This window comes from Oncorhynchus mykiss, chromosome 17 (genome assembly GCF_057628025.1).
Source record: "Oncorhynchus mykiss isolate SJ-2025 chromosome 17, ASM5762802v1, whole genome shotgun sequence".
NCBI classification, from domain to species: Eukaryota; Metazoa; Chordata; class Actinopteri; order Salmoniformes; family Salmonidae; genus Oncorhynchus; species Oncorhynchus mykiss.
The window spans coordinates 72684310-72706699 of NC_143038.1; the positions used below are offsets into that span (position 1 = coordinate 72684310).

Consider the following 22390-nt stretch of genomic DNA (forward strand, 5'->3'; position numbering starts at 1 on the left):
ATTCATTCTCGACTCACTCATAACACGGTCGTGCCTATTTATAACGAACCCTGAAAGTGTCATGTTTCTCAGTTTGTTCTTGTCCAAAGTTAGCTCGTCGCTATTGCCACCCTGTCTCTCGCCATGTTCTCCGGCTGAAACTTCTGCTACACTATTTTCAAAGTTATTCATTCAACTTTTATCATATATAAATTAACTGTAATTGGTAGTCAAGATGTCGAATATCTCCTACCATATCTCCAATCTGTTGGAGAAAATGACATCTACCGACAAAGACTTTCGGTAAGAAGGCCGAGTGTTTTGCGATGCATGTTTGCGTGTGGGATGACAGTAATAATGTGGGCTATCAACAATGACTGTCATTTTTTTCGTGTGTGTCAGTCTGCCACTAAGTATTTTTGACGACTTTTATTACTAATGACTTTAAAACTGGCCTATAACGTATCTCACCTATTCAAATAATACGCGTAGTGTAGATTAGGCTATTATTACAAATTAAATGCATAACAATAATAACGTCAAGGTTATGATAAAATAAATTCTTACTCCTCTCACTAAAGTGGGTCCAACAATAATAATTATGACGTAATGCTATCTTCTAGAACCTCAAAATGACTTCTCACTCACTGTACATTATGTTAATTGAATGACAGGTGTGATAGGGAGAGCCATGAAAATAAGAGGTAGAATAGAATATACAGTTGATGTCAGAAGTTTACATACATTTAGGTTGGAGTCATTAAAACTCGTTTTTCAACCACTCCACAAATTTCTTGTTAACAAACTATAGTTTTGGCAGTCGGTTAGGACATCTACTTGGTGCATGACACAAGTCATTTTTCCAACAACTGTTTAGAGACAGATTATTTCACTTATAATTCACTGTATCACAATTCCAGTGGGTCAGAAGTTTACATACACTTTGTTGACTGTGCCTTTAAACAGCTTGGAAAATTCCAGAAAATGATGTCATGGCTTTAAAAGCTTCTGATAGGCTAATTGACATCATTTGAGTCAATTGGAGGTGTACCTGTGGATATATTCCAAGGCCTACCTTCAAAATCAGTGCCTCTTTGCTTGACATCATAGGAAAATCAAAAGAAATCAGCCAAGATGTCAGAAAAATAATTGTAGACCTCCACAAGTCTGGTTCATCCTTGGGAGCAATTTCCAAATGTCTGAAGGTACCACGTTTATCTGTACAAACAATAGTATGCAAGTATAAACACCATGGGAACACGCAGCCATCATACCGCTCAGGAAGGAGACGCGTTCTGTCTCCTAGAGATTAACGTACTTTGGTGCGAAAAGTGCAAATCAATCCCAGAACAACAGCAAAGAACCTTGTGAAGATGCTGGAGGAAACAGATACAAAATAATCTATATCCACAGTAAAACGAGTCCTATATCGACATAACCTGAAAGGCCACTCAGCAAGGAAGAAGCCACTACTCCAAAACCGCCATAAAAAAGCCAGACTACGGTTTACAACTGCACATGGGGACAAAGATCGTACTTTTTGGAGAAATATCCTCTGGTCTGATAAAACAAAAATAGAACTGTTTGGCCATAATGACCATCGTTATGTTTGGAGCCGAAGAACACCATCCCAAATGTGAAGCACGGGGGTGGCAGCATCATGTTGTGGGGGTGCTTTGCTGCAAGGGGCTGGTGCACTTCACAAAATAGATGGCATCATGAGGAAAGGAAAATTATGTGGATATATTGAAGCAACATCTCAAGACATCAGTCAGGAAATTAAAGCTTGGTTGCAAATGGGTCTTCCAAATAGACATGGACCCCAATCATACTTCCAAAGTTGTGGCAAAATGGCTTAAGGACAACAAGGTCAAGGTATTGGAGTGGCCATCACTATGCCCTGACCTCAATCATATAGAAAATTTGTGGGCAGAACTGAAAACGCGCTTGCCAGCAAGGAGGCCTACAAACCTGACTCAGTTACACCAGCTCTGTCAGGAGGAATGGGCCAAAATTCACCCAACCATATTGTGGGAAGCTTGTAGAAGGCTACCCAAAACGTTTGACCCAAGTTAAACAATTTATAGGCAATGCTACTAAATACTAATTGAGTATATGTAAACTTCTGACCCACTGGGAATGTGATGAAATAAATAAAAGCTGACATTTCACATTCTTAAAATAAAGTGGTGATCCTAACTGACCTAAGACAGGGAATTTTTACTAGGATTAAATGTCAGGAATTGTGAAAAACTGAGTTTAAATGTATTTTGCTAAAGGTGCATGTAAACGTCCGACTTCAATCGTATATATACTTTATTGTTCATTTTGTGAGAACCAAAACAGACAGTGGACTCATTTCCTCCACGTTCATGGCCATAATAAAGTAATACTGTCTAAAATACAGTAGATAACTTTGTGTTAGTGGAATAACGGTCATGTTGGACTCATCTTTTCCTCCAGCTTCATGGCCACCAATGACCTGATGATGGAGCTTCAGAAGGATTCTATCAAGTTGGATGAAGACAGCGAGAAGAAGGTGGTCACCATGCTCCTGAAGCTACTGGAAGATAAGAATGGCGAGGTGCAGAATCTGGCTGTCAAGTGGTAGGCTAATGCTTGGCGTGTCTCTCTTTATAATAACCATTGTGTTTGTAAAGCGTTAAAATGCACAAGGCATCACCACTTGGGCTTCTGAGTGGCACAGCGGTCTAAGGCACTGCATCATCACAGTGCTAGAGGCGTCACTACAGACCCTGGTTCGATTCCAGGCTGTATCACAACCCAAGTCCCATAGGACGGTTCACAATTGGCCCAGTGACGTCCGGGTTAGGGTTAGGGCCGAAATAGGCCGTCATTGTAAATAAGAATTTGTTCTTTAACTTTAACTTGCCTATTTAAATAAAGGTGAAATAAAATCTCCTGTGTGTCACAAGGTATTTCAGATTTGTTTTAAAGTTTAAAGTCACATGTTGATAGTTGTCTTTCTCAAGGAACATTTGCAGATGTAACAACTTTATTTTGTTTTTCAATCAGTTTGTTGGGTAATGATTTGTGTCTCTCTGCTGCAGTCTGGGTCCCTTGGTGAGCAAGGTGAAAGAGTACCAGGTTGAGATCATGGTGGACACTCTCTGCTCTAACATGATGTCAGACAAGGAACAACTCAGAGACATCTCCAGTATGGGTCTGAAGACAGTCATCGCTGAGCTGCCCCCATGCTCCGCAGGTACGAGTCTCTTTATGTTGTTGTTGTTGTTGTTGTTGTTGTTGTACAAGCTACACTACAGTATGGTTCTCCTCCTTGGAGGAACTCTGAAATGGAAACTGTCCAATGAGAGTGTTTTGTATTATGTCAGCTAACCATGTAGCGAATCGGATTGGTCAAAGCAATGACTGGAGGAAGTGTCCACCATTGTTAAATCCATGACAGGTGCCCAATCCCAAATGCACCCCTAAACCTTACAGGCATGGGTTTTAGGGCTTAGTGGTCCATTTGGGATTGGTAGTGCAAGTGCACACTTCAGTAAAAGGGTAGAGAATCTGAATGCAGAAAATTGTACAGTTCTAGAATTCCTCTTTTGCTTTGAGTTACCAGGTCAGAGCCTGACTGCCAACGTGTGTAAGAAGATCACATCTCAGCTGATAGGAGCCATGGGGAAACAGGAGGATGTTTCCGTTCAACTGGAGGCCTTGGACATCCTGTCGGACATGTTGGGAAGGTAAGTTCTGCTTTTCTAGAGTGTAATAAACATTTTTATTTTTTTTTAAAGCAGAAGACTCCATGACGACCAGTATTTATCTTATACAGATCTGGGTCAAATACAGGTCAATTCTAGTATTGATGTGTTTTCAATTACATTTAGAGTTTTTGGACCATTGTACTTGGGAAATCAAGCACAGCTCAGATATTTGAAAGAATGTTACATAATGTTGTTTTAAAAAAATCTGATCCTGTACCCTCTCTGTTCACCCCTATAGGTTGAGTGGTACGTTGATCAGCTTCCATGCCTCCATCCTGACCAGCCTGCTCCCCCAGCTGACCAGCCCCCGTATGGCTGTGAGGAAGAGGGCTATCATGGCCCTGGGTCACCTGGTGCCCAGCTGCAGCACGACTCTCTTCACCCAGCTCACTGAGCACCTGCTGGCTGAGCTGGGCCGAGGACAGCAGACCTCCACCACACGCACCTACATCCAGTGTCTGGCCACCGTCAGCCGCCAGGGAGGGCATCGAGTCGGTGAGGCAGCTAGCTAGCCTTAGCATGGGGTGATGTGATGTTCAACAGGGTAGAGGGTAGGGTGAGGTGCTGTTCAACAGGCAGGAGAGGGTAGGGCGAGGTGCTGTTCAACAGGCAGGAGAGGGTAGGGTGAGGTGCTGTTCAACAGGGTAGAGAGTAGGGTGAGGTGCTGTTCAACAGGGTATAGGGTAGGGTGAGGTTGGCTGGGGATCAGTTTCTTTAAGCTTGATTGTTGAATTTATAGTTAAGAAAATAAATCAGAGTTCTGGAAATGAAATGACATCCAAGTTATTATTTTTTTTTCTAAAACCAACTTGATATCTGCCAAAGTGGTTGCAAATCAAAATGGACATTGTTGAACTTTTAGTCACCAGAGAGCAGCATTGTATTGGTTGGTCTGGTAAGTGGTTGTGGTGTTGCTCTTGTTCCAGGTGAGCACCTAGAGAAGATCATCCCCATGGTGATGACATTCTGCAGTGTGGAGGACGATGAACTCAGGGAGTACTGCTTCCAGGCCTTTGAAGCCTTCGTCCGCAGGTAAAAAAAACTCTCTAGTGAATCTCTCTCTCTCTCTCTCTTCTTGAGGTTTCTCTTGTGATTTATTCCACCCATTACTAGCTGACCAGAGCCCAGTGCTCACACAAGATTAGACACAGATGAAAAAACAGACCCATAACTACTAAATAAGTTCAATAGTTGATCTGTTATTTCTATATAAGATGCCCCAAGGAGATGTCCCCTCATATATCCACGGTGATCAAGCTGTGTCTGAGGTACATCACCTATGACCCCAACTACAACTATGATGTGGATGAGGGCGGGGATGAGGACGGGGATGAGTCCATGGATACAGAGGACGGAGAGGATGAGGACCAAGGTACTCAAACTATCAACAAACCTATCAACAGCAACTATGCTGATATGCAATTATTAAATAGAGTTAGGATCAGGGTCTGATTTTGGGTTAGATTTAAGGTTAGACTTAGGGTTAGGGTCAGATTTGGGGTCAGGTTTGGGGTTAGTTAGGGTTAGAGTTAGGGTCAGGTTTGAGGTTAGGGTCAGGTTTGAGGTTAGAGTTAGGGTCAGGTTTGGGGTTAGGGTCAGGTTTGTGGTTAGAGTTAGGGTCAGGTTTGAGGTTAGGGTCAGGTTTGTGGTTAGAGTTAGGGTCAGTTTTGGGGTTAGGGTCAGGTTTGAGGTTAGAGTTAGGGTCAGGTTTGGGGTTAGAGTTAGGGTCAGTTTTGGGGTTAGGGTCAGGTTTTAGGTTAGAGTTAGGGTCAGTTTTGGGGTTAGGGTCAGGTTTGAGGTTAGAGTTAGGGTCAGGTTTGGGGTTAGAGTTAGGGTCAGTTTTGGGGTTAGGGTCAGGGTAAGGGAATTTAAATGCAATCTATTGGACATTAATTGTAATATGATATGCGTATATGGACATTGGAAGAAAGTCAACGTTCTTTTCCCTTGCAGAGTCAGATGACGAGTACAGTGACGATGACGACATGAGCTGGAAGGTACGGAGGTCGTCTGTGAAGTGTCTGGAGGCTGTGATCAGCACAAGGAGAGACCTGCTAGTGGAGCTCTACGGGTCAGTAGCGCCAACCCTGCTGGCTCGGTTTAAAGAGAGGGAGGAGAACGTCAAGACGGACATCTTTGTAGCTTTTGTTGCCTTACTCAAACAGACCAGGCCTTCTCAGGGCCTCATCACCACAGCAACAGAGCCTGGAGTCCAAGAAGACCCAGCCATCACCCTGCTCAAGAAACAGGTCTGTTTTTGTTTTTTGTTGTTGTTTTTTTGTTGTTGTTGTTTTCTAACCATTAATCAACCGGCGTTAGTCTCATGGGGCTAAAATGCCTTTTAAAGTGGGTCCTCATCCAAGACCGCAGCAGAGCATACAGTAATAGTGTATATCACAATACAGAGACGACAAGGTGAATTAGGAGACATGTTTCAGTACGTTTTAATGTGAGCTTTCATTCGTTTGAGGTGTTTCTCAGTCGTTTATTTGTTGTTTCCCAGGTCCCCACAGTAGTGAAGGCTCTCCACAAGCAGCTGAAGGAGAAGAGTATGAAGTCTAGACAGGACTGTTTCAGTTTGCTGACAGAGCTGGCCAACGTACTGCCAGGAGCCCTGGGAAAACACATACCATCTCTCATCCCTGGTAATCTGTCACTCACACCCTCACATACCATCTCTCATCCCTGATAACCTCACTCACACGTTCACATACCAGCTCTCATCCCCGGTAACCTCACTCACACCCTAACATACCATCTCTCATCCCTGGTAATCTCACTCACACCCTCACATACCATCTCTCATCCCTGGTAATCTCACTCACACCCTCACATACCATCTCTCATCCCTGGTAACCTCACTCACACCCTCACATACCATCTCTCATCCCTGGTAACCTCACACACACCCTCACATACCAGCTCTCATCCCTGGTAACCTCACTCACACGTTCACATACCATCTCTCATCCCTGGTAACCTCACTCACACATTCACGTATCATCTCTCATCCCTGGTAAACTCACTCACACCCTCACATACCATCTCTCATCCCTGGTAACCTCACTCACACCCTCACATACCATCTCTCATCCCTGGTAACCTCACACACACCCTCACATACCATCTCTCATCCCTGGTAACCTCACTCACACCCTCACTTACCCACAGCTTCTTATCTAAATTACTACATTCCTTTGTTCATTTCTGGGGCCAGTAGTTTTTCCATCCTGGGTTCCACAATAAACAATCCAGTAGTTTTTCCATTACAAATCTGATTTCATTTGAATCCCCATTGGCTGTTGCAAAAGCAGCAGCTACTCTTCCTGGGTTCCACAATAAACAAGAATCATGACAGAATACAGGACAATAATAGACAAGAACAGCTCAATGACAGAGCTTACGTAACATTTAAAATGATCGTGACCATCTGCTGAGTGACGAGTAGGGCCTCGGGAGGTGATCTTATAGAAGGGGTCCTCCTGAGGCAGGAGGATGGCTGCACAGGAGGACATTGAGGAAAGAGAGGGCATCGATCATGTGACCTGGCCAGGAATAACTCAGGGCCTACTGTAGTTATAGGCTACAACGATTGTTAATTTCTTCTCTGTAGTTAGTCAAAGGACCAGGACAATTTTGCGTTCTAGCCACGTGGTCAGGAAAACTCCTGTCAATAAAAATATAGTACTATAACTTAAAAAGGAAATAATGCTGGACTGGTCATTGTTACAATGTCCCAAAAAAAAGGCATCTTGACATTCATATTCACCTTTTCTCTGGCATCTCTCTTTTCAGGTATAGTTCACTCCCTTACAGACAAGTCTACCTCGTCCAACATGAAGATCGATGCCCTCTCTTTCCTCAATGTCCTCCTGTGCAGCCATCCTCCTGCTGTTTTCCAGCCTCACATGAAGGTTATTCTGCCCCCGGTGGTGCAGTGTGTGGAGGACCCCTTCTATAAGATCACCTCCGAAGCCCTACTGGTCACTCAGCAGATGGTCACGATCATATGCCCGTTAGGAGGTAGGTACTGTAGCCCAGAGGTGGATCAGTAATCATAGTCCTGGTCCACGGGGATGAAATAGTGGGGACTGAACTGGCTACTGGTGTCAGATCATTGTTTTTCTGGGGTTGGGATGAAAGGTAGAATAAGAAATTCAGTTCCAAATAAAAGTATCTATTCTACTCTAGATAAACTACCCGCCTTTGATGTCAAGCCCTACGTGAAGGATGTGTTCTCTGCCACTCTGAAGAGGCTGAAGGCTGCAGACATTGACCAGGAAGTGAAGGAGAGGGCCATTTCCTGTATGGGTCACATCGTGTGTCACCTAGGAGACCAGCTGGGCGGGGACCTCCAGCCGACACTGCAGATCTTCCTGGAGAGACTGAAGAACGAGATCACCAGGTAGGTAGCCTAGTGTTTTGCAGGTACAAATCCCTGCTCCCAACTGTAAAAAAAAATCTGGTGTAGGCTGGGAAGTGAGCCTGCAACAGGAGAGTTACTGGCATCAGTATCCCAATACTATCTCGTGCCATTGAGCAAGACACTCAACCCCATAAACTAAACTGTGGCTAACTCTTTCATCAAAGCTCTCTGTGGGTTTATGTGTATATTGTGGGGGGGTGTAAGACAAAAGTGTCTCCATGACAATAATGTATGTTATCCATAGAGTTGGAAGGTTCATCTTTGTATCTCTTCAATAATGACTTCTGGGACAACATGTGGAGCATCATTGAGGGCTGTCTCTGTTTCAAACTGGTCCAATTCTTCTCCTAACAGGCTGACAGCGGTGAAGACCCTGACTCTCATCGCCACATCGCCCCTCAGGATCGACCTCCGACCTTTACTCACTGAGGGCATCCCCATCCTAGCCTCCTTCCTCAGGAAGAACCAGCGCGCCCTCAAGCTGAGCACACTGACTGCCCTCAACATGATAGTTATGAACTACAGCGACAGCCTGAAGCCGCCCATGATCGAGGCTGTGCTCAACGAGCTACCTGCCCTGATCGAGGAGAACGACATGCACATATCCCAGGTGGCGGTGATGCTTCTCACCTGTATAGCTAAGGTGTGCCCCTCCTCCCTGTCCAAGATCGGGAACACCGTCTTACCTGGTGTGTTTCATCTGGTTCATTCCCCGTTGCTGCAAGGAGGGGCTCTGTCGGCCATCTTGGAGTTCTTCAAGGCCCTGGTGGTCACTAAGGCTGGGAACATGGGATACAACGACCTCTTGAAAGCTCTCACCGGTCCTTTCCATGGCTCAGGGAAGGCTACAGACCCCACACCCATGCACAGACAGTCTTACTACTCTGTGGCCAGGTAGGAGTAGTGGTTTGTTCGATTGATTGATTGATTGATTGATTAAGTGTACAGATAGAGGAGAGATATAAGTGATATACCTATAGTGTCCTGTAGAGGCATGAGAAACACAAAATTATGTTTTTATTTTTTGTTTTATATTGTCTCTTGTTTTGGTCAGGTGTGTAGCTGCTCTATCCTCTGTGTGCCCTAAAGAAGCATCCGGAATGGTCACCGGCTTCATCCAGGAAGTCAAGAACCCCAAGTGTTCCGAGTCCGTCAGAATCCTGTCTTTCCTGTGTCTGGGGGAGGCGGGGCGTACCATGAACCTGGGGGGTCAGAAGGAACTAAAGACCGTGATCCTGGAGGCCTTCTCCTCTCCCAACGAGGAAGTCAAGTCAGCCGCTTCCTGTGCTCTGGGGAACATCTGTGTGGGCAACCTGGAGGAGTACCTTCCCTTTATGCTGACGGAGATAGGTAGCCAGGCTAAGAGAAGGTACCTGCTGTTACACAGCCTCAAAGAGGTGATCAGCGCCTGCTCGACGGAGAGCTTGTTGGCCCACGTCGAGGATATCTGGGCTCTGCTCTTTAAGAACCGCGAGTGTGCCGAAGAGGGGACGAGGAGTGTGGTGGCGGAGTGTCTGGGGAAACTCACCATGGTCAACCCGGCTCAGCTCTTGCCCAGGCTCAAACAACAGCTGTCCTCAGGGTCTCCTGTGGCCCGCAGTACTGTGGTCACTGCTGTTAAGTTCACCATCGTTGATCAGCCTGTACCTATAGATTCACTACTCAAAGGATGCATAGGTAAGATGTCAAAGTGACTCAACATATAATTAAAATTTAAAAAAATGTTTACACTGGTTAAATGACAGCCTCATTCAACCTCATTCAACCGTTGGGTTAAAGCCACGTCTGGTTAAAAATAGTGCACTTTTTGGGGGTTAAAGCCACGTCTGGTTAAAAATAGTGCACTTTATGGGGAAATGGGGTGTCATTTAAAATGCACCCACAACATGCTTGCAATGTCCAGGGTTGTATTCATTCAGGTAATGAAAATATATATATATATTTGCAACGGGAATTTTTTTTGTTTGTGTTTACCTCCCGGTTTCTGTTTGATTTCTCCCATTTGGTTCTTAATGAACATCACCCTGTTCTCTATGCCAGGTGACTTCCTGAAGACTCTGCAGGACAAAGACCCGAATGTACGTCGTGTGGCCTTGGTGATGTTCAACTCAGCGGCCCACAACAAACCTTCTCTGATCCGCGGTCTGCTAGCCTCAGTACTGCCTAGCCTCTACAACGAGACACAGATCAGGAAGGACCTTATCAGAGAGGTAGTGTGTGTGTGTGTGTGTGTGTGTGTGTGTGTGTGTGCAGCTAGCCTCAATATCACCTAACCTCTACATACAAGACACAAATCAAGAAGGACTAAGGCTGTTGCCTTGACCGTGTTACCGCCACACCTGATGTCATGTGTCATGACCGCAGCTGAATTCTACTACCGTTGAGTCACTGTAATCTCCTCTTATACACTCTGGATGAGCTTTAGTAGTACTCGACAACTCGATAACGATCATCGGGTCGCTAATGGCCTGGTACTCAGGGATCTATTATCCCTCTAACCTCTCTGACATCAATGCAAATGAGATGGGAAAATCACATCAAAACACTTATCATCAAAACAGTATCAGTGCTTTTACAACTCACCTCACTGTGATCGATACATGTGAAGAAAGAGGTTCAATAACAGGTTGAAACTGAGTGGGGAAAACGTGGTTGTTGTGGATGTTGTTTCAAAGCCAAACACAACGAAATGGACAGCTGCTTTGTAAGATCATGCATATTAGAGTGTATGTATAGGCCTTATATATATATATGAGTCCAAGCCAGAAAAAAATAACCCTGAATTTAAATATTGATTGTGCCATTATGCAATACATAGTGTTTTGGAAATTCTTACACAGGGACACTCGAAGTCAATTTTAAATGAATCACTGTTTATTGTCAGCAAGCAGGAGCGGTCACAGTCAAACTTAGATGCATTAGTTCCCTTATATACACCGACAAGTTATATTTGCATGATTATTCATAATTAATGTTTGCTTCATTCATGTGACAGACCAATACTGGGTCATGCATGTGACAGACCAATACTGGGTCATTCATGTGACAGACCAATACTGGGTCATGCATGTGACAGACCAATGCCTCACAAGGCTTCTGCTCTCTAAGCTGAGACCTTAAAAACGGAGATATCCCTTTCTCTAAACAAGTTTCCGGGCGTACTGTCAAATTGCAGATACTGACAGTGAGGATTCGTTCAATCAGTCACTTACATGAACACAGACATTAGAAAAGCACAAGCAGAACAATGTCCATCAGTCTACTGCTTATTACGCCTGGCAGAAAAACATACAAACAACACAGATTTAAGAAACCTTTGGTACGTAATTGGTCTAAACTTATTCAGAGTTGGGCTACAGTTATAGTGAATTTTGTATTTGGAATAGCCTCGTAATAGGTCATATTTTATATTTTCATAATTAATAGGCTGACACATTACAGAATATCTGACCACCGTGCGTTTCCATCTCATCCCCTCTCTCCTTCATTCCTTTATTGAGCACGTAGAGGGGTTGTCAACAGTTTAATGGGTTTCCTTGTGAAAACATGTCACTAAACTCAGCAAAAATAGAAACTTCCCTTTTTTAGGACCCTACCTTTCAAAGATAATTCATTAAAAAATAATAATAATAACTTCACAGCTCTTCATTGTAAAGGGTTTAAACACTGTTTCCCAGTTTTTCCAATGCTTGTTCAATGAACCATAAACAATTAATGAACATGCACCTGTGGAACGGTCGTTAAGACATCAACAGCTTGCAGACGGTAGGCAATTAAGGTCACAGTTATGAAAACTAAGGACACTAAAGAGGCCATTCTACTGACTCTGAAAAACACCAAACCAAGATGCCCAGAGTCCCCGCTCATCTGCGTGAACTTGCCTTAGGAATGCTGCAAGGAGGCATGAGGACTGCAGATGTGGCCAGGGTAATAAATTCCAATGTCCGTACTGTGAGATGCCCAAGACAGCACTACAGGGAGACAGGATGGACAGCTGATCGTCCTCACAGTGGCAGACCACGTTTAACACCAGCACGTTTAACACCAGCATCGGTACATCTGAACATCACACCTGCAGGACAGGTACAGGATGGCAACAACAACTGCCCGAGTTACACCAGGAACGCACAATCCCTCCATCAGTGCTCAGACTGTCCGCAATAGGCTGAGAGAGGCTGGACTGAGGGCTTGTAGGTCTGTTGTAAGGCAGGTTCTCACCAGACATCACCAGCAACAACGTCGCCTCTGGGCACAAACTCACCATCGCTGGACCAGACAGGACTGACAAAAAGTGCTCTTCACTGACGAGTCGCGGTTTTGTCTCACCAGGGGTGACGGTCGGATTCGCGTTTATCGTCGAAGGAATGAGCGTTACACCGAGGCCTGTACTCTGGAGAGGGATCGATTTGGAGGTGGAGGGTCCGTCATGGTCTGGGGCGGTGTGTCACAACATCATCGAACTGAGCTTGTTGTCATTGCAGGAAATCTCAGTGCTGTGCGTTACAGAGAAGACATCCTTCTCCCTCATGTGGTACCCTTCTTGCAGGCTCATCCTGATATGACCCTCCAGCATGACAATGCCACCAGCCATACTGCTCGTTCTGTGCGTGATTTCCTGCAAGACAGGAATGTCAGTGTTCTGTCATTGCAAAAGTATTCATCCCCCTTGGCGTTTTTCCTATTTAGTTGCATTACAACCTGTAATTGAATAGGTTTTTATTTGGATTTCATGTAATGGACATACACAAAATAGTCCAAATTGGTCAAGTGAAATGAAAAAATTTACTTGTTTCAATAAATTCCTCAACAACAACAAAAAACTGGAAAAGTGGTGCGTTTATATTGCTATGAAGCCCCTAAATAAGATCTCTGGCAGATCCGGACTGGCGGGAGGCTCTGGCAGGTCCGGACTGGCTGACGGCTCTGGCAGCTCCTGGCTGACTGATGGCTCTGGCAGCTCCTGGCTGACTGATGGCTCTGGCAGCTCCTGGCTGACTGATGGCTCTGGCAGCTCCTGGCAGCTCCTGGCTGACTGATGGCTCTGGCAGCTCCTGGACAGACTGGCGGCTCAGGACAGACGGGAGACTGGCGGCTCAGGACAGACGGGAGACTCTGGCGGCTCAGGACAGACGGGAGACTCTGGCGGCTCAGGACAGACGGGAGACTCTGGCGGCTCAGAACAGACGGGAGACTCTGGCGGCTCAGGACAGACGGGAGACTCTGGCGGCTCAGGACAGACGGGAGACTCTGGCGGCTCAGGACAGACGGGAGACTCTGGCGGCTCAGGACAGACGGGAGACTATGGCAGCTCAGGACAGACGGGAGACTCTGGCGGCTCAGGACAGACGGGAGACTCTGGCGGCTCAGGACAGACGGGAGACTCTGGCGGCTCAGGACAGACGGGAGACTCTGGCAGCTCTGGAGAGGAGGAAGGCTCTGGCAGCACTGGACAGGCGGGAGCACCTGTAGGAAGAAGACGGAGAGACAGCCTGGTGCGGGGGGCTGCCACCGGAGGGCTGGTGGTTGGAGGTGGCACCGGATAGACTGGACCGTGAAGGCGCACTGGAGCTCTTGAGCACCGAGCGTGCCCAATCTTACCTGGTTGAATGCTCCCCGTAGCCAGGCCAGTGCGGTGAGGTGGAATAGCCCGCACTGGGCTGTGCTGGCGAACCGGGGATACCATGCGTAAGGCTGGTGCCATGTACACCGGCCCGAGGAGACGCACTGGAGACCAGATACACTGAGCCGGCTTCATGGTACCTGGTTCGATGCCCACTCTAGCCCGGCCGATACGAGGAGCTGCAATGTACCGCACCGGGCTATGCACGCGCACCGGGGAAACCGTGCGCCTCACGGCATAACATGGTGCCTGCCCGGTCCCTCTCTCTCCACGGTAAGCACTGGGAGTTGGCTCAGATCTCCTACCCGACTTAGCCACACTCCCCGTGTGCCTCCCCCCAATACATTTTTGGGGCTGCCTCCCGGGCTTCCAACCGCGCTGCCTCCTCATACCACTGCTTCTCGGCTTTCGCTGCCTCCAGCTCAGCCTTGGGGCGGCGATATTCTCCAGCCTGTGCCCAGGGTCCCTTGTCGTCCAGAATCTCCTCCCATGTCCAGGAGTCCTGAGATCCCTGCTGCTGCCCGTTACCACGCTGCTTGGTCCTTTGGTGGTGGGTGATTCTGTCACGTTCGTGGTATGGAGGAGACCAAGGTGCAGCGTGAGATGAATACACACTTCTTTAATGAAGACGAAGAAACACTAAACAAACTTACAAAACAATAAACCGAACATGACGCTATAAACTAGTACAGGCAACTAGACATAGACAAAGATAATCACCCACAAAATACTCAAGGAATATGGCTGCCTAAATATGGTTCCCAATCAGAGACAACAATAAACAGCTGCCTCTAAACTAGGCAACCATAGACATACAAAAACCCCTAGACTGGTAACAACCCCATAAACATACAAAAACCCTAGACGGGACAAAAACATATAATCACCCATGTCTCACCCTGACCTAACCAAAATAATAAAGAAAACAAAGAATACTAAGGTCAGGGCGTGACACCCAGAGTCTGCAACACCACTTAGCAAGGGGCACCACCAAGCAAGCGGCACCATGAAGACCAAGGAGCTCTCCAAACAGGTCAGGGACAAAGTTGTGGAGAAGTACAGATCAGGGTTGGGTTGTAAAAAAATATCAGAAACTTTGAACATCCCACAGAGCACCATTATTAAAAAATTGAAAGAATATGGCACCACAACAAACCTGCCAAGTGAGGGCCGCCGACCAAAACTCATGGACCGGGGGGGGGGATAATAACCCTATTATCATTGGGTTTACTTGATATCTACCTACACAAATAGCTAGCTAGAACAAAGTGTTAATAAGATATTCATTTAAAAAGGGGGGTGAATAGTTTTGCACGCTCAAGTTTTCAGTATCTTTGTCTTATTTCTTGTTTGTTTCACAAGAAAATATATTTGTATCTTCAAAGTAGTAGCCATGTTGTGTAAATCAAATGATACAGATCCCCCCCAAAAATACATTTTAATTCCAGGTTGTAAGGCAACAATATATTGACTACGTGTTGAATATGTGTATGTTGCAAAATGAGAGGATGGTAACACTCTGTCTGTCAGGTGGAGATGGGTCCGTTCAAGCACACAGTGGACGATGGTCTGGACGTGAGAAAGGCAGCGTTTGAGTGCATGTATACTTTACTGGACAGCTGTCTGGACTGCTTGGACATCTTCGAGTTCCTCGACCGCGTAGAAGAAGGCCTTAAAGACCACTACGACATCAGAGTAAGACTGCACGTAAACTTTATAGGACCGCAAACTAACTTCTTCCCGGCCTTTTGAAATCCCTAAAACATGGTACTAGTGTGTTGGGGCAAATGATGCTTAAAGTACACAGCCAACTTAATGGTTTTCCATGCTACGCTATCGGTCAGAAAAGTTGGGGATTTTTTCATCTTTAAATCTAAATCTTAATTCACCCAGAACTCATTTTTTGTTTTACGAGAGACCAACTTTGATGCAATGAGAGATTTGTCAACCAATGCCATAAAGATGTACTTATCACAACCGCCTCATTTGCCAAGTTTTCCGTATTTTACAGCGTCCTCCATTACTCTTGTTTTGCTAAGTTCTCCGTATTTTACAGCGTCCTCCATTACTCTTGTTTTGCTAAGTTCTCCGTATTTTACAGCGTTCTCCATTACTCTTGTTTTGCTAAGTTCTCCGTATTTTACAGCGTTCTCCATTACTCTTGTTTTGCTAAGTTCTCCGTATTTTACAGCGTCCTCCATTACTCTTGTTTTGCTAAGTTCTCCGTATTTTACAGCGTTCTCCACTACTCTTGTTTTGTATCGGCATTAGCACTGTATATATGACCCCAATTCTAACTCCCAAGACGGTGGCAATTTGAAAACATGAACAAGTAGAATGTGCTGATTTAAAAGGCACATTGAACCATGTTGCACGCTCCAAATTCTGTGGCTAGTGCTCAAACTGAATTCCTCCATTTGTATGCACGTCCGGCATTGAAAACAGATCGAATGTCTCTCCCATCTTATTTCTCTAAAATGTCTTCCTGCCTGCCCCCCCCCCCCCCCCAGATGTTGACATTCATCATGCTGGCCAGACTCTGCTGTCTGTGTCCCAATGCTGTGGTCCAGAGATTGGACAGACTGATCGAACCTCTCAGGGTTACCTGCACCACGAAGGTAAGGAGACTTATGACATGGCAGTCCACACAAGCCTGAAATAATTAAAAGCGAGGGCCTATCCGAGTGGCGCAGTGGTCTAAGGCAGTACTAGCTGTGTCACTAGAGATTCTGGGTTGGACTCCAGGCTCTGTCGCAGGCGGCCGTGCACCAGGAGACCCATGGGGGGGTGCACAATTGGTCCAGCGTCGTCCGGGTTAGGGGAGGGTTTGGCCGGCAGGGAGGTCCTTGCCCCATCGCGCACTAGCGACTCCTGTGGCGGGCTGAGCGCAGTGCACGCTGACACGGTTGCCAGGTGTACGGTGTTTCCTCCAACACTTTGTTGCGGCTGGCTTCTGGGTTAAGTGGGCATTGTGTCAAGAAGCAGTGCGGCTTGGTTGGGTCATGTTTCGGAGGACGCACGGTTCTCGACCTTCAACCTCTCCCAAGTCCGTACGGGAGTTGCAGCGATGAGACAAGACTGTAACTACCAATTGGATGCCACGAAATTGGGGGTCATTTTTTATTTTATTTTTATAATTATTATTAAAAGCGTCACTTTTCTTATGTGGATGTCAACAAACTAGAACAGGTCCACCTTGACTTGTGCACAGGACACATATTTGCACTTTTCGTCTGGTTTGAATTGACTAACCATCCGTAAACATCTTACCATTATTATGCTAAGCTATGCTGGTTAGGAAATATAACTGTGAAAGAACACCAATCAAAACAATGTGCATTATTTCATCATCTTCGTTCCAGGTGAAGGTAGGGCTTGTGCCAGTCCACAGTCTAAGAACCTTCTATTTGGGTTGTATAATGTACTTAGACAATATGCCAAGTAGGAAATTGTGTGAACTAACGTTCACCAAAAGTATGAAGGACATTTATAGCAGAATTACAGTTCGATGTTCATCCTACAAGAATGTTATATACAGTGAGCTCCATAAGTATTGGGACAGTGACACATTTCTGGTTGTTTTGGCTCTGTACTCCACCATTTTGGATTTTAAATGATACAGATGACTACGAGGTTAAAGGTCAGACTGTCAGCTTTAATTCGAGGATATTTTCATCCATATCAGGTGAACCGTTTAGATATTACAACACTTTTTGTACATAGTCTCCCTATTTTAGGGGACCAAAAGTATTGGGACAAATTCACTTACAGTGCCTTCAACAAGTATTCATATCCCTATCAACAAGTATTCATATCCCTATCAACAAATATACATATATATATCATATATATATTGTCTTATTCCTCATTTTGTTGTGTTACAGCCTGAAATTCAAAATGGATTAAATATTTTTTTCTCTCTCTCACACATCTACACACAATACCTCATGATGACAAAGTGAAAACATGTGTATATTACATATTTCTGTATTTAATTTTCAGTACATTTGCCAACATAAAAAACAAAACAAGTGTTCACACCCCTGAGTCAATACATGTCAGAATCACCTTTGGAAGTGATTACAGCTGTGAGTCTTTCTGGATAAGTCTCTAATAAGAGCTTTGCACGCCTGGATAATTCTTCCAAGCTCTGTCCAATTGATTGTTGATCATTGCTAAGCAGCCATTTTCAGGTCTTGCCAGAGATTTTCTAGCTGATTTAAGTCAAAACTGTAACTAGGCCACTCAGGAATATTCAATGTTGTCTTGATAAGCAACTCCAGTGTATATTTGGCCTTGTGTTTTAGGTTATTGTCCTGCTGAAAGGTGAATTTGTCTCCCAGTGTCTGTTGGAAAGCAGACTGAACCAGGTTTTCCTCTAGGATTGTGCTTAGGTCTATTCTGTTTATTTTTGTCCGAAAAAAAACTCCCTAGTCCTTGCCGATGACAAGCATACCCATAACATGATGCAGCCATCACCATGGTTGAAAATATGAAGCGTGATGTGTTTTGTTGGATTTGCCCCCAAACATAACGCTTTGTATTCAGGATATAAAGTTAATTTCTTTGCCACATTATTTTGCAGTTTTACTTCAGTGCCTTGTTGCGAACAGGATGCATGTTTTGGAACATTTGAAATTCACTGCTCGACTGAGGGACCAAATAGATAATTGTATGTGTGGGGTAAAGACATGAGGTAGTCATCAACAAATATATGGTAAACACTATTATTGCACACAGAGTCCATGCAACTTATTATTTGACTTGTTAAGCACATTTTTACTCCTGAACTTATTTATACTTGCCATAACAAAGTGGTTGAATACTTACTGACTCAAGACATTTCAGATTTCTATTTTTGGTTAATTTGTTAAAAAAAATCAAAAAACGTCATTCCACTTTGTGTGTAGGCCAGTGACACAAAATCACAGTTTAATTCATTTTAAATGTAGGCTATAACAACAAAATGAGGACAAATTCAAGAGGTGTGAATACATTCTGAAGGCACTACAGCTACAACCCATTAGTTAATTTAACCTGTTAGGTTAGTGCTGTGAACACATAGCTCTGTGTGCAATAGTGTTTAACATGATATTTGAATGACTACCTCATCTCTGTACCCCACACATAAAATTACCTGTAAGGTCTGGCAACCTCTCCAGTTATTGTAATGGTAAGAGGTTGGCATGTTTCGGGGGTACAATATTTGTCTGTAACTTTCTCACTCATCATTATTCACGATTAATTCAGGGTTATCCGTAACCATGGTAGCATCCACATGAATGTAGAAGTGTTTAAAAACATTATATTCTTTTTTACATTTTTTTTTAAAGTGACTCCAAAATGACCCAATACTTTGAGCTCACTGTATTTACGTTAACGTCGCCAATAAAAGATGACAGTGCTTACATAATATGTTCTTCTTCTATCGTCGTCCCAGGTGAAGGCGGGGTCAGTGAAGCAGGAGTTTGAGAAGCAGGAGGAGCTGCGTCGTTCAGCGATGAGGGCCGTGGCAGCCTTGCTCTCTATCAGCGAGGTGGAGAAGAGCCCTGCCATGGCCGACTTTGCCAACCAGATACGCACCAACGCAGAGATGGCCTCCATCTTAGAGAGCATTCAGGGAGACACACGCTCCAGCACAGTGGAAAGCATGGACACCAGTTAGAACCAAACGATAGGAGGGGACACCCTCCCAGAATAATTTGAAGTTATTATTTAGAATAGAACAGAAACCGAAACCAATGCCCAGCATTTTTGGCTAGATGCAAAATTGTATGACTGTCATAGGCCGTATTCTCTGCCACTGAAATTATTTATATTCTGCCTTGAAAGTTGAGTTGAAAACGTGCCATATTGGCTAGTCGGGATGTCGTAGGGCCAAATCAAAGGCAATTATTCATCTGCCATAATCAACGTTGAGATGAAAACGTGCCTTCTGATCAAGGACTTTAAGGCCAGTGGTATTCAGTGCCATTTTGGTAGGGCTGTGATATTGATACAGTATTCTCCGTGAATACATTGCAAATAAACAAACGTTTTGTTCATTTAACTGTGCATCGTCTAGTGTGTAAAATGTAAGACTTGCATTACAGCCCCCTACTAATATACAGGGCATTCGGGAAAGTATTCAGACCCCTTGACTTTTTCCACATTTTGTTACCTTACAGCCTCATTCTAAAATGGATTAAATAGTTTTTTCCTCATCAATCTACACACAACACCCCATAATGGCATTACAATACCCCATAATGACATCACAATACCACATAATGACATCACAATACCCCATAATGACATCACAATACCACATAATGACATCACAATACCCCATAATGACATCACAATACCACATAATGACAAGGCAAAATGTTTTTTAAATTCATTGATTCAAAATAATCTTAAATATCACATTTACATAAGTATTCAGACCCTTTACTCAGTACTTTGTTGAAGCACCTTCGGCAGCAATTACAGCCTTGAGTCTTCTTAGGTATGACGCTACAAGCTTGACACACTTGTATTTGGGGAGTTTCTCCCATTCTTCCCTGCAGATCCTCTCAAGCTCTGTCAGGTTGGATGGGGAGCGTCACTTCATAGCCATTTTCAGATCTCTCTAGAGATGTTCGATCAGGTTCAAGTCCGGGCTCTGACTGGGCCACTCAAGGACATTCAGACACTTGTACCGAAGCCACTCCTGCGTTGTCCTGTTGGAAGGTGAACCTTTGCCCCAGTCAGAGGCCCTGAGCGCTCTGGAGTAGGTTTTCATCAAGGATCTCTATATTTTGCTCCGTTCAAGCTTTCCCCAGTCCCTGCCACCACCATGCTCCACTGTAGGGACGCTGTCAGACCATGCTCCACTGTAGGGACGCTGTCAGACCATGCTCCACTGTAGGGACGCTGTCAGACCATGCTCCACTGTAGGGAAGCTGTCAGACCATGCTCCACTGTAGGGACGCTGTCAGACCATGCTCCACTGTAGGGAAGCTGTCAGTGACCATCTGGTTCTTAGTCATCTCCCTGACCAAGGCCCTTCTCCCCAATTGCTCAGTTTGGACGAGCGGCCGGCACTAGGAAGTCTTGGTGGTTCCACAGTTTATTTATTGAAGTCCCCACTGTTCTTTGGGGGACTTTCAATGCTGCAGACACGTTTGGTGCCATTCTCCAGATCTGCCTCATGACACAATCCCGTCTCTAACGGACAACTCCGTCAGCCTCATGGCTTGGTTTTTGCACTGTCAACTGTGGGACCTTTTATATAGGCAGATGTGTGCCTTTCCTAATCATGTCCAATAAATTACCACAGGTAGACAGACCTACAATCAAGTTGTAGAAACATCTCAAGGAGGATCAATGGAAAAACAGGATGCACCGGAGCTCAATTTCTACAAAGCAAATGGTCTGTATATTTATTTTCAATACATTCGCAAAAATGTCTTAAACCTGTTTTCACTTAGTCATGGATTTATTTTTGAATCCGTTTCAGACTAAGGTTGTAATACTGACGCAGGGTACCCCCAACTAGCGTCCCCCGAGTGGCTTTATTTTGCATTTATTGTTGGACATTAAAAACTCAAAATCTAATTTATAAAGCCCTTTTTACATCAAGCCACCAGGAAATCAGCTCCAAGTGATTTTAATTTTGTAAACCGGTGCCAAGTATTCCCACGCAGAGAGAAACACAAGATTATATATAAACGTAGGCAAAGTTTTAAATATATCTGTTAGGACTTCTTGCGGTCAATGTGCAGTCTGCTAATTATTTTTGGGATTACGTTCCCGGCCCCCCAACCATCTGATCAACATACTTTGTATTTTTTTTTTGTAATTGGCCTGCAGCTGAATCTAGCTGATGATCACAGCCTTTGAGCCATCATAATGCATTAAGACCCCCTAATATATCACACTAAAGCCATTATAGTGCATTATGACCCCCCCACCCTAAAGCCATTATAATGCATTGACCCCCCCACCCTAAAGCCATTATAATGCATTATGACCCCCCACCCCCTAATATATCACACTAAAGCCATTATAATGCATTATGACCCCCCCCCCTAATATGTCACACTAAAGCCATTATAATGCATTATGACCCCCCCCCCCCCTTAATATATCACACTAAAGCATTATAATGCATTATGACCCCCCACCCCCTAATATATCACACTAAAGCCATTATAATGCATTATGATCCCTCACCCTAATATCACACTAAGCCCTAAAGCCATTATAATGCATTATGACCCCCCACCCTTATATATCACACTAAAGCCATAATGCATTACGACCCCCCCACCCTAAGGCCATTATAATGCATTGACCCCCCCACCCTAAAGCCATTATAATGCATTATGACCCCCCCCCCACCCTATCACACTAAAGCCATTATAATGCATTAAGACCCCCCACCCTAATATATCACACTAAAGCCATAATGCATTATGACTCCCCCCCCCTAATATATCACACTAAAGCCATTATAATGCATTATGACTCCCCCCCCTAATATATCACACTAAAGCCATTATAATGCATTATGACCCCCCACCCTAATATCACACTAAGCCCTAAAGCCATTATAATGCATTATGACCCCCCACCCTAATATATCACACTAAAGCCATA

At 44.6% G+C, this 22390-nt stretch overlaps 1 protein-coding gene across 1 annotated transcript; it reads left to right on the top strand.

The window, feature by feature from the left end:
• The first annotated feature begins 4 nt into the window (after positions 1-4).
• Positions 5-19814, top strand: cand2 (cullin associated and neddylation dissociated 2 (putative)). Its single transcript, XM_036950927.2, has 17 exons — positions 5-282; positions 2443-2586; positions 3051-3205; positions 3575-3698; positions 3958-4214; positions 4646-4751; positions 4934-5091; positions 5673-5968; positions 6223-6364; positions 7515-7742; positions 7911-8124; positions 8500-9039; positions 9200-9822; positions 10186-10355; positions 15296-15460; positions 16276-16383; positions 19206-19814. Exons 1-17 carry the CDS (start codon positions 215-217, stop codon positions 19428-19430), a joined length of 3723 nt encoding a protein of 1240 aa, XP_036806822.2. The 5' UTR covers positions 5-214; the 3' UTR covers positions 19431-19814.
• The last annotated feature ends 2576 nt before the right edge of the window (positions 19815-22390 follow it).